Source organism: Triturus cristatus, chromosome 8 (assembly GCF_964204655.1).
Source record: "Triturus cristatus chromosome 8, aTriCri1.1, whole genome shotgun sequence".
NCBI classification, from domain to species: Eukaryota; Metazoa; Chordata; class Amphibia; order Caudata; family Salamandridae; genus Triturus; species Triturus cristatus.
In genome coordinates, this window is record NC_140591.1 from 1,529,090,937 (window position 1) to 1,529,103,619 (window position 12,683).

General features: G+C 43.2%; 1 protein-coding gene across 1 annotated transcript in view; it reads left to right on the forward strand.

Annotated features, from left to right (window-relative positions):
• LOC146806068 (solute carrier organic anion transporter family member 2B1-like) overlaps positions 1–12,683 on the forward strand; it is a 420,860-nt gene that overhangs the window by 182,252 nt on the left and 225,925 nt on the right. Inside the window, exons 6-7 of the mRNA XM_085623370.1 lie at positions 314–412; positions 8,322–8,452. Of these exons, the coding sequence (XP_085479496.1) occupies positions 314–412; positions 8,322–8,452 (230 nt within the window). The remainder of the gene's footprint in view (positions 1–313; positions 413–8,321; positions 8,453–12,683) is intronic.

Below are 12,683 nucleotides of genomic sequence, written 5' to 3' on the forward strand. Positions count from 1 at the left end.
AGGACTAGTGTATTTCTTGAACAGTAGCAGGAAAGGAGAAATCTAACACCCTTGCACTTCAACCATCAAGTAGATTCCCCTATTACATTCTATAATCCCCCAAAGTTCAACCCCAAGGACCAACTTAAAACACAAATAACACTCAGCAGTGCTCCAATGTAAATCCTTCTTGTGATATCAAAATTAGATTTTACTATATGCTTCAGTATGAGTGTTGCATTGCCAATTTATTTTTTACTGTCTATTTTTATCTAAACCTAATCTACGTTTGAAATGTCTGTAGAAATTATAGTCAAATGTTTTTGTTTTTTAGGTATACTCTATGCTGTGGCTTTCATGGGCCCTGGGGCTGCCTTCATGTTGGGATCTGCCATTTTGCGCTCTTATGTGGACATAGACAAACTCCCAGCAGGTAGGTTGACTGCTTGTCCTGGCTTTTTCATTATCTAGAAGGTACTTCAGTGGATCTTTGTTTGGCAACATAATTGTGATGCGTGCCATTTGTACAGAACAACATGACGTTGCCAAAAGAAATAAAGAAATTGATATTGGGGACATTCTTAGATTTGACAAGTTATTTTGAATTAGGAGAAACATAAGTGTTGTTTGCTCTTCATAAGTTTTCCTCCCAGAAATGTGAGGAAAATGTGTTTTCATGTTTGAGATTGCAGGGTATTGTGGGCAGCCCCACCCCTCGATTTTTATTAAAAAATAAATCTATGTTGCCTAGTGGGCTCTCTGCCCCCCAAGGGGGGGGCAGATTGGGGGCAACATCACTTTGATCACATGGACAAGGTAGAAGATTGTGTGACTAACCATTGCACTGGGGGAAGGTAACTAGTCTATGAAATAGGCTAAGTCATAACCTGAGTATAAGTGCTGATAGTGATGTGCATCATGTAACAGGAATGGTTGAATCAAATGTTCCTAAGTGGCATTAGGTGCATGTATGAGTCAAACAGAGGGGGACTCAGTTACCTTTGACCACCTTTTATCTTTCTTTTTTTTTTGATCCACCATAGAAAGCTTTCTTGACAGATCTTCGAACAAGTCCCGCCTGCCCAGAGTCATGGCCATATCCCTGATACCCCTAAGCCAGGGATACTCTAAGCCCCAGGACAGGGACAAACAGTCCTCAATTATCATTCTATTTAAATATATGGCCTCATCAGTCCAGAACCTACGCCACATCATTATTGTGTGTGTCCTTAAAATATCTTCAAGATATAAAAGCCCTTGCTCTCTATGTCAATAAAGGTGGTGGTAGAAGGTGGGAGGTCCAGTAAGCAGCAGGTAAATGTATGTTCTATAACCTGTAAGGATGGTGCCGCCTGTATACCTCAACCCTCCGCCCCTAACTTGCCGTACTGACACATTTTGCATTGTAAATGGCCAGCATGTGAGCAAACGATCTTTTACCCAATTTGGCAGCAATGGAGAAAAGGACATTAATACACCTTGCTAGTTTCTTGTTCCTAACTTCTAGCTGTGGAAGCCAGGAAACTCTGTGGTTAAAGGTTACCCATAGGTAGCTAAAATGATCTGTGTGTTTTGCAGGGATAGCATGAAGCTTGAAGGTTGGCTTCAGGTCCCTCCTATATCCAGAAGGCATTACAAAGGACTTAACAGTGTTGATCCTTCTATCGAGCCCCTCTATAAAGGAGGTGAATGCATCTAAGATCCTGCAACAGTAGCGCGGCCCATGATGACAGCATTGCCAGCTTATAATAAGGCTGTGATTGGACGCTTTCCAATCTGGTGCACATCCCGCACCTTAGCACTAACTCCCACTCCAGATGGTGAAAATAGAGGGAGAATAGGAACGGTGCAAGGACACACTCTTGCCTGACACCCCTACTTTCCCTAAATGTCTCTGAGTACTCTTTCAACTAACTACAGCTTTTGTGTCACTATATATTTTTCTGATGGTATTAATAATGGGTCTGTCAATGCCCAGGTCTTCCATTATGCTCCACAGTTTAGTGTAGGATACACAATCAAAGCCGCTGGACAGATCCATAAAACCCAGGTGCAAAGATCTGCACTTAGCGACTGTATACATCCCCCAAAGAAGGCAAAGGTTGAGACATTGATCTTCCATCTCCATCCCTCTCCTGAAACCGTATTGCATATTTGAGAAGGTACAATTCTCCTCTGCCCATGACTCAAGGTGACAGAGTAAGGCATGGACCAGAACCTTCACCATGGAGTCAAGGAGAGATATCAAGTGATAACAACTATGATCTTCTTGATTCCCTTTTCTTGAAGATCTGAACTATTAGCAAGTCGGACCATGATGGGAACTTAGGGGAAGATCTTACCACTCCAAAAAGGTGGCTAACAAGGGGGCCCACAAATCAAGGCAACTCTTGAATAGATCTAAAGGGACCCCATCCGGGTCAGGAGTGTTTGCACTGGGGCTATATCTAATAGCAGCTAGCACATCTTCCAGTGTGGGGCAGTACTTGGAGAGAAAATAATCCTTTACTGTTTATGAGGGATCACTATTACCTCCCATTTCTTTACTAATGGAGGAAACCTGCCCAAAAAAGTATCCTATTCATGACAAGATATGGCATATATTCAATCATAGGTTCATCAGGGCTTTTAAGGAATAGTTGATTTATAAAGTTCCAAAAAGCCTTCTAATCATTGTTGAACCATGTTTCCTGAAGGTCGTCCCAAGGCTTTAATTTAAGGGCATTTTTCCTTTATGTGTTTGCCATTTTATAGGCTTTCTTGCAACAAGCAACTTCAGGGGCAGCCCTAGGCTGTTTATGAAGAGAGGCCATTAACACTTTGTGGGATCTGGAACATACTGCATCACACCATCCCCTTCTCTTCTCAGGCTCCCCAGGACTACATAATGCTCCCAAAAGCTGCCTCTGAAAGAGATATGAATGCTTTCTTTATATTAGCCCCATTAGCCTCCGAGTCTAAACAGACAGCAAACAATTTACGATTGCCCATGACCAGTTGTGATATGAAAAAGTCAGCATTAGCAAAATCCCACTAAATGAGGGTACCCTTTTACTTTTGAGCGGAGATACCAGTGTCTCTCCTGGTGGGACAAATCGACTCCTGCCAGTAAGAGACGACTACAACTAGGCATTGAGGAAGGTAATCGCTCTTCGTAAGGTGGTAAAATAGGTGATCTCCCATCATAGTAGCTAGTTTAGCAGATAATGGGATAAAGTCAATTCTGGAACCTTCACCCTTACCCACAAAAGTTGTTCATTGTGCTGTATTCATTGCCGAAACACATCTTACATTTCATCATCAAGTGGTAAATATTGTTACCAAGCATATAATGGGAAAAATTCAACGTAAGATTCCCTTCAGCATCTTTTAAGCCACAAGCATCTGAATACACGTGAGGGGTCAGGGGGGGGGGGGGGCAAAGATGGACATTAAAATCACCTACACAGCAAACCCAGCTCATTGACACCTTTTGGTTTAATTGAGTCCAAATCAAAATCCATGCTTTTAAAAAACATAACCTATGTCTGCTATTAGAATGTTGTTTTGAAAGTTAACAATGCCCAATTGGAAGCTGGGCCCAAATTCAAGTCCAAAAATCTGGTAGAATGGCGTGTCAGCTGCTTAAAGGAAGAGTTTGGCGTTGAGCATGGTGAGATGTAAATCGACAAGCTCCCCCTGGGATGGCCGCACAAATTCAGGATAGCTGGTAAATGGAATGTTTTTAAGCAGTTTACATGGACCTTGTTTCCTGAAAACAGAGTATTAAAAAAGAACACACAAAATGGGATCATGTCTGGTTCCCAATTTTTTCTCTACACCAGCCATGTTCCAGGCTAAAAAGGAAAGTGTGTGAGCATTGCCAGTATTGTTAGCGTGGTTAGACCTTGGCTCACAACCACTTGAAGATTCAGTTGGTGCAATGTTATCCTCGACTCGTGACGGCCTTATATCAAAGTCCTAATTCTCCTGTGGGTAAGAAATACCTTGGACTTGCTGGGCGGAAAATGTAGTGGGAATACCACATTTAGTTCCTTGGATAGGAATTATATGCAGGAGTGGACAAAGTCCAGGTGACATGGATTGCTTTTCACCAGGATTAATGCAGGGGATGAAATTGCACACATGAGGGGGTACTTTATTTATTTATTTTTTATTATTTATAGAGTTTTATATAGTGTGAACTTGACCTGAAGATATCAGAGTGCTTCATATGGATGGTAGCGGCCACAAGAGTGTGATATGGGGTAAACGTCAATATATAGAGACTGTGTGCAAGGACAAAATCAAAGCAATTACAGGTGTTTCATCTACGATAAAACCAGGTACAGGAAAGAAAACATTAAACACGAAAAATGTCTGTTGGTGTAACGTGAGCACAGAAGAGGTTGTTTAGGATACTGAGTAGATGTAATCTGCAGTGTTGGGGTGAAGTGAGTGTGATACATATAAGTAAAGCATAGCATGCTACATAGCTGAGTGGCAACAATGCCTACCGAAAGTATAGGTGGCGTTACATATCTATGAGAAAATAACAGTATGGAACCTGTGGTGTAAAATAGTCCAAATGCATAATATATTCTCATGAAACATTGTAGGACCATTGCTGTCATAATATAAAAAGAAATACATCAAGTGGAAAAATGTGAGAGTACCAGAGTGTCCTACCCAGCTTAGGGTTATAGTGCTGAATGTTAGATACTTTCAGAATATATCCTGTATAGGTCTGAGGACCCCAGCCACTAGCCCCATTCCAGCAGCTGATCCACGGAAAAGGCTTGTCCGGTGCAGGGGGAGTGAGCCAGGCTGCAGTCCCGGTGTCTTAGATGTGGGGCCGTATTAGAGATGATGCCCCCGGGGCGCAAAGGGCGTTTGTGCCCACTTTGCACACCCCCTGGGGCCTTTTGGTATTATAGAAGGGGACACGGACGCTTGTGCGTCCCCTTCTATAATCACTATGTGGGCTGCCAAAGCACTTAAAATATCCACCTGCAGATCAAGTTTGTCAGAGTGATCAAATAAAGATGGGGAAACTGCCTCCAAGTTGTTGAGTAAAGCGCTCCAAATGTTAGCACTTGTGTTGTGTGAGAATTTCTCTTCAATCTAGCTACTGAGAGATTTTTTTTGAGAATCACATTCTTCCTATAGAGGCACTAAGTCCGAGTAGCATTAAGAGCCTATTTCATTAGTCTCGAGGTGCTCATTTAAGGGGGTGTTGATGGTCTCACCCATGACTGGGCTGGTAGTCAAGGGTTTATTAGACAATAAGTTTAGCTTGATTGGACATAATGGGGTAGAAGGGATCAAATGACATGTGATTGTAAAATTGCCTGTGGTAATATTCCAATTTGTCAATTGATCAAACGGGCTTTGCGTAATTGGATAAGTCACCTGATATACCATAAGGAGGTCAATGGTGTTATTATTGGGATTAGTTATGAAGTTTGATAATTTGCTATCTTTGGTATCTCCCACATTCTCGGTCTCTGCTTCCAATAGAAAAGAGGCAGAATGGTCAAATGCAGCCTCCAAAAATGATAAATTGCCCTCCTGGTGGTCTGCGGCCAATGCATGAACCTGGGCAGAGATAGTCAGTGTTGTACAGTGTGTACCAGGAGTACCAGGAGGGACGATGCCTCATTCACCTCTCAGTGGAGGAGGGATAAAGAGAGATATTGAGGTGGACTGAGACAGAAGAAGGCACTGGTAGTATCAAAGTCTCACCTACTAAATCGTCAGTGGCGGTGGATGTATCTTTCCTGTCAGACTTTGTCTTCCCTCCTGCCGCCCCCTTATTAATATGATGACCTGTCCCCGAATTCCTCCTGAACGCATCATAATACAAAGAATTTACATTGAAATAGACAACACCACCCTAAGGTGAGTTATGCGCAACAGTGTCACGCAGGTCAATCTGAAGAGTTCTCCCTGATGAAGCCAAGGATAGGATGGAGCAGTGTGCACACGGGGGGTTGCAATCACCCCCAGAGGAGCAAGCCACACTGACCTGATGCCAGCTGCCCATGCATATCAAGGGACCTGTAGCTTAGGCCCTCTCAACAGGCAGTCTCCAATGAGGCAAGAACCACACTGAAACCTTATTGGGACCAATGACAAAACCCTGGCGAAACTGCACAACTTTCCTACTGTGACTAAGGCATGGTAGAGGACAAATGTTTCCAGCACTCTTTCAATTTGATTCCAGCCACCAGCGCCGCCTTACATCCCCTATATTCCAGCTCAGCCCCAAAAAGATCAAGGGGGGCACGAGCTCACTGCATGGGGTTGTAGGCAAGATGAGGCTCTTTCCAAGGGCCAAAGAAATACATGTCAAGTGTCTCTCAGCAATTATTGTATCTTGCTTTCCTTTGACCTTGAGTCTGCTGGTACAGGATTAGAGATGAGGTAGTGGACACCACAAATCACAGACCTAAACCTAAACGTGCTGCATCTGCAGTTTCAGGGCTTTTGGAGCTCTACCAGAATGTGGGGGGCAAAGCCACCTGCCCCCGCCTCTCCCTAGCTGCTATTGTGGCTGCTGAAAGTGTCTCTCCCTGTGCCCTTCTTGCACCTTAGTTACTTGTTCATCAGTTCTGTGCACCTGCAGCCCCAAAACCAGGCCCAAAGACCAGGCACAGCTTCTCACCTCATCTGTCTCATCATTGTCACCCCTGAGGTTGCCAGCTGGTATTACAGGATCTTGCAGGGCTTCTTATTCACACACTCAGGTTGCTCATGTGCTAAGGGCAAATGCGGCTGTGGAGTATATCTCCGTCTCCACCTTCAATATCTATGGCCAATCGTTGTGGCCCCCCAGGGTCGGGCACTGCAAGCTGGATCTTTGGCCTTAACTAAGTCTTTTAGTAAAACCGTGCAGTATAGCGCAGGCTGTTTGAGCTGTCTCAGCCGCTCTACCATCAATCAGAATACCATGTGGCTGTGGCAGAACCGGGTGGAACAAAGGGCGGGGGGACAGGGCGGCCAAACCAGGTGAGCACGGGAATGAGAAGCACATTGCAGCCTTTTCTACCTCTCCCCCTCATTCAATCCTGTGTGGTCAAAGCAGCCTCGCTGCAGCCCTGCAGTGGCTCTGTGTCAGCCCCCTCAGCTGCGACAGCCCTCGCTTTCTCACATCGCCGACTAGTCGGCTGTGAGTGTCTCCCTAGCATGCCCCTTCCTGCCATCATGCCTCAAGCTCTATTATTATTTAATGAGAATCCTTTTTAGGTAGAATACGTTCTCATCCCTTCAACTTACACTGCCATAGATGCTTAGAAAAAGGAAAATTTGGTGACCTCAGCACACTGTTTCCCTTTTTATTAGGAGTACGTTCATGGTCATGCCCATTCAGGGCAGCCCCACCCCTGTATTATTATATTAAAATAAATCCCTGGTGCCTAGTGCGCTTTCTGCCCCCCAGAGGGGAGGGCAAGGGCAATTGCCTCCATCTGCTTCCCCCAGGGGTACAGAATGACTGCATTATAAATAAATTTCCAGGGGGAGCACAAGCGTTTGCCCAATGAGCTGTTCCCTCATCCCCTTTGGGTGAATCCCTGCTAGGGGATCTTACTCTTGTGGCATTCCAACGGTAGGGATCCACTGGGCAGAGGTACATTTGGAAAGGGGAGATTATTCTTCCCTTTCCAAATATCCCTCGCCCTTTAGAATCAGTGTTGGAAGGGCTGAGATAGCTCCCGATTCAGTGAAAGAAATACGAGACCATCGGATCGTTTTAATTTCACGTTTACTGCAATAAAGCCAGTGCTGCAATAAAGCCGTGCACCCTGCATGCTGATCGTCATCGTAGTAAAAAAAAAGAACGAGACTGCTTGGGAAGCTCTTTTCCAGCAGCCTGATAAAAAAAAACAAAGGGACTTTCTCTGGTGCTGAGCACCAGAGGGGCCTTTAAGTACCTCCCCAGTGTAAGCCAATGGCCAACACACTCCCAGAGGAAGTAGTACAGGTAGGTATCAGCCAATTTCTGAAACCCACCCTTACAGGGTTAAGCATGCGCAATCTGTGGTCAGGAGGGCCTGCTCGGTACTAGATTTTCAGGATGACCTTTTGCAAAATTCTGAAGGAGGTTCTCAGGTGCTGGTCCAGTCTCCTGGGTCTCTCTTCCTTGTGCGCTCAGAGCAGACACCGTTTTCTCCCAATCGAAAATGCTATTGTACATATATATCCCTTTTCTAAACTTTTTCTCATGTTCATATTGTTAACAACATTGTCCTTGTAGTCGGTGCAGTGGGCTGGATAGAAAAGTAACCATAATTGGTAGGTTTTGCAGCCTCTCCTGTACAATATATGAATTAAATAAATGTATTGTTTCATTTTCTTGGTAGCTGACATTGTTCTCACTCCAAAGGATCCTCGATGGGTGGGTGCCTGGTGGATGGGCTTTCTTGTGGCCGGCAGTGTGGTGGGGCTTTCTGCTCTTCCCATCTTCTTCTTTCCAAAAGAAATGCAAAAAGAGGTAAGAACTTGTATTTTTGTGCATGTGTTGTAGCGTCACTTAGCCCATTTACTATTTTAGCCCTTAATCTCCTGGCACTAAACTTTGGGTTCATTTACTTGGTCTTCCGATGGATCTTGAATTGTGCTGAAAGGGTTTGAATATAGGGGACTGTAGTATCCTATGGCAAACACTGATGTGCATTGTAAATCAGTGTTAGCCCATTAGAATGTTCCATTAGAATGTTGGGACTGCATATTGGTTGTCCTGTGTGATAGAATGTGTAGGCTCGAAGTTAGACAGTTACTGTGAGCCTAGAGCTGATCCTGATGACAGCAACTGCTGAGGCTGGAGGGTTAATTGATACTACTGAATACAGTATCATACTTTGTAATCTACCTGCTGCCTCCTACATCATTTCATTTCTCCCAAAGGATATGGTGGACAACCCATTAAACTTGTGGGGTATTTTAATGGGTCAATTCATTTAAAAAACAGGTTTACCGCAGGAAAAATGTATGTTTCCGTAAGGGGTGACTCTCTCATTAGTTAGATTCACCAAAAAGATTTAGGTGTGTACCTAGACCCCAATGAGAGTACCTCAGTCAAGTTAAGGCAAAACTTCCAAGTGAATAGTGTAGATTTCAACAATCCTAATTTTGAGGAAGAGTTTCCTGATGTTTTTGGCAAACATCTCGGTTGCATTGAGAAATATATAAACAAAATGAAAATTAAAGAAGAAGCCAAACCGGTTGTTAGCAAGGTTAGAAATGTGCCAATAATTGTCAGGGAAAAGATGAAAGCAGAGTTGGAGAAACTAGAGAGAAAGTGCATCATAGAAGAAGTGGAAGCTACCCAATGGTTGTCCCAAGTAGTTATGGTGAGCAAGGCTAATGGTGAAGTGCGCCTTTGTGTGGATCTGCGCGAGCTAAGAGGAATGTCAGTGTGGATTACTATCTCCTTCCGAACATTAATGGAATGCTGGTCTTGCTAAAAGGGGCTAAGTATTTTACAACTGTGGATCTCACCTCGGCATACCACAAAGTTAGACATCCCCATGAGTCTCAAGATCTAACGGCATTTGTTACTCCTTTCGGCACATTTACGTATGTATGTATGCCGTTTGGATTGATATCTGCCGCTGCTGTTTTCCAGCATGTAATGTAAAAAATGTTAGAAGGTGTATCAGGTATTAAAATATATCAAGATGATATACTCATTTATGGTGAAGATGTCACTGTTCACAATCACAGAGTACTTGAAGTGTTGCAGAGATTCAAAGATAATGGTGTTACATTGAAAGCCAGTAAATGCAAATTCAATTTAACGGAAATAGATTATCTTGGTCATAAAATAACTCCAAACAGTATTGAACCAAAAAGTGATCTGGTTGAGACCATAAACAATCTTGTTAGCCCGTCTTCGAAAGAAGTTGTTAAATTTTTGGGAATGACAGAGTCTTATAACAAATTTATTACCAGTTTTGCAGAGAAGAAAAAACATTTGAGGGCTCTTCTTTAAAAGGGCATTTCTTTTGTTTGGAGTGATGAGTGTGAGTTGGAATTTTGCATGATTAAGGATATGCTTAGAAAGGCTTCCAGTCTTCAGAGTTTTGAGCCAGGGCATGAATCTATAGTGATTTCTGAAGCCAGTTCAAATGGTATTGGAGCTGTCCTGTTACAAAGACATAATGGTGCTGAAAGGACTATTCTGTTCATTTCAGGGGGCCTTAGAGGTGCAGAACTGAACTATTCAGTCATAGAGAAAGAGGCCCTGGCTGTTTCCTGGGATATACAGAAACTTTGAAAAATTCTATGGGGATTCAAGTTTACTTTGAAAACTGATCATAAGTAAGCCTGGGCGAAGCACTACGCTACGCTTGCGTAGTTTGCGAAGTTCGCGCTACTTCGCATTACGCGAACTGCACGTAGCACAGTGCGAACACGCGTAGCGTAGTGTTGCGTAGTGCTGCGGTCATTTTTTGCTTGCTCGCAGTCCTCAACGTCAAGTTGGCGACCGCGAGCAAGCAAAATGACATCCCGGCGAGACTTTTTCCTTGTTCGCGATCAGCAACATCAAGTTGGCGATCGCGAGCATGGAAAATAAACCTCCCGGCGAGATTCCCAACGCGAGGAGGTCAGGTTTCTCATTGCGAGGGGTCGCGTATGCTCGCAACCGTTCGCGATGAGAAACTACCAGTTCGCGTTGAGAAAGCTGCCGCTCGAGTAAAAATCTACTCGAGCAGCAGAAAACTACAGCTCGCACTGTGCAAGATGCCATTTTCAATGATTGCACAGTGCCGGTTGCTTGTCGTGCAATCATTGAAAACAACATCTTGCACAGTGCGAACATGTAACTACGCAGTTCGCGAAGTGCTACGCGTAGCTCGCGTAGTGCGAACTTCACTTTGCGTAGCTTCGCGAAGTGCTACTTCGCGAACTACGCGCACCCTTAATCATAAGCCTCTCAAAGAGATCTTTGAAAGTAAAGGCTTGGATGCTATCTCTGCAAGTATCAGGGTTATTGGCCTACAAGAATTTCACTTTGAAGTGGAGTGTGTCCCAGGTTCTAGGAATTGGGTGGCTGATTGTTCTCGTTTGGTCAACTCAACTGATTCAGGTGAAATTACTTCTGATGAAGATGAGAACTTGGATTGTGTGAGATTAGAGAGGTAATCATTGAAGAAGATAAGTGGTTGACAGAAGTAAACAAAGATCTTGTACTTCAAACGGTATTAAGGAAAATAAGAGATACCTTTTCCTACATGGGCAAGAATGATAAAGCTTTACAACCGTTTTGGAGAATTAAAGATGAATTATCTACTCAGGGTGGATTTGTGTTTAGAGGAACTAGACGTATTCCTCCCCTCTCCCTGAGGGAAGGATTGGTTTCCTTAGCCCATGAGAGCCATCCAGGCATCTCAAAAACCAAAGGAAGATTAAGACTTATGTATTGGTGGCCAGGAATGGACATTCAGATCAAGCGTGTGATACGTGAGTGTGGTGAGTGTTGCAATGCAGATAAAACCTTCAAATGTAGAGTCCAACCCATGATAATAAGAGACATTCCAAAAGAACCCTGGAAAGAGGTATCCTTCGACATTTTGGGCCCCATCCGCCTTGGAAGTGTTGACAATTATGTATTAGTGCTCTTGGACATGTTTCCCAGGAGGCCAGAAGTTGCCATTACAAATTCTGTTGAGTCTCATGATGTTATAATGTTTTTTGATCAAGTGTTTGAGAGAGAGGGTTATCCAAATTCTTTATTGACAAACAAAGGGGTACAGTTAGTCTCCTGTGAAATGGAGGAATGTTTGAAGGAAAGACGCATTAGACATAAGAAATCATCCTAATGTCATCCCGAGACCAATGGTATGGTCGAAAGATTCAATAGAGTGTTGAAAGAAACCATCCAGCGTGCTGTTTCAAACAATCTTTGTTGGAAATGTGAAATATTTGATAAAGTGAAAAATGATAGGATAACTCCTCATTCAAGCAAAGGTTTCTCCCCACTTGAAATATTAAAAAAAAGAAAGGCTAATACTTTGGTATGTCCCTCCTGGGTAAATGACTTAAACAATGACAATTTGTCTATCGGTCAAAAAGAGGAGTTAAAAAAAAGTGAAAGAACACAAATTACCCTCTAGGAGAAATTTTTTATTTGTCACATGTAAAGCTACCAAGAAAATAGAAGTTCAGGTTGGTGATCTAGTCAAGATTAAGAACCCTTGTGGTACTGTCTGTGGTTTTGGTTCAAAATCTCCTGTGAGGGTTATCAAACTTTTTGGAAATGCTGTTAAAACGGAAGATCGCCTTATCTGGAATCTTTGTTGTGTAGTAAAAATTGTTCAACGAAATGGTGATGCTAAGCATATTGTAAATATTCATGGTGATGAAGATTTGGTTGGTGACAACACTGGAGTGAAAAAGTCTTCCAGGGTGTATAAGAGACCGTCTTATTTGAAAGAATATGTATAATTCTTTTGTTTTTGTTCTTGTTGTTGGCAAAGGGGGAAGATGTGTAGTATCCTATGGCTAACACTGATGTGCATTGTAAATCAGTGTTAGCCCATTAGAATGATCAATTAGAATGTTCGGACTGCATATTGGTTGTCCTGGGTGATAGAATGTGTAGGCTTGAAGTTACACAGTTACTGTGAGCCTGGAGCTGATCCTGATGACAGCAACTGCTGAAGCTGGAGTGTTAATTGATACTACTTAATGAAGTGTCCTACTTTGTAATCTACCTGCTG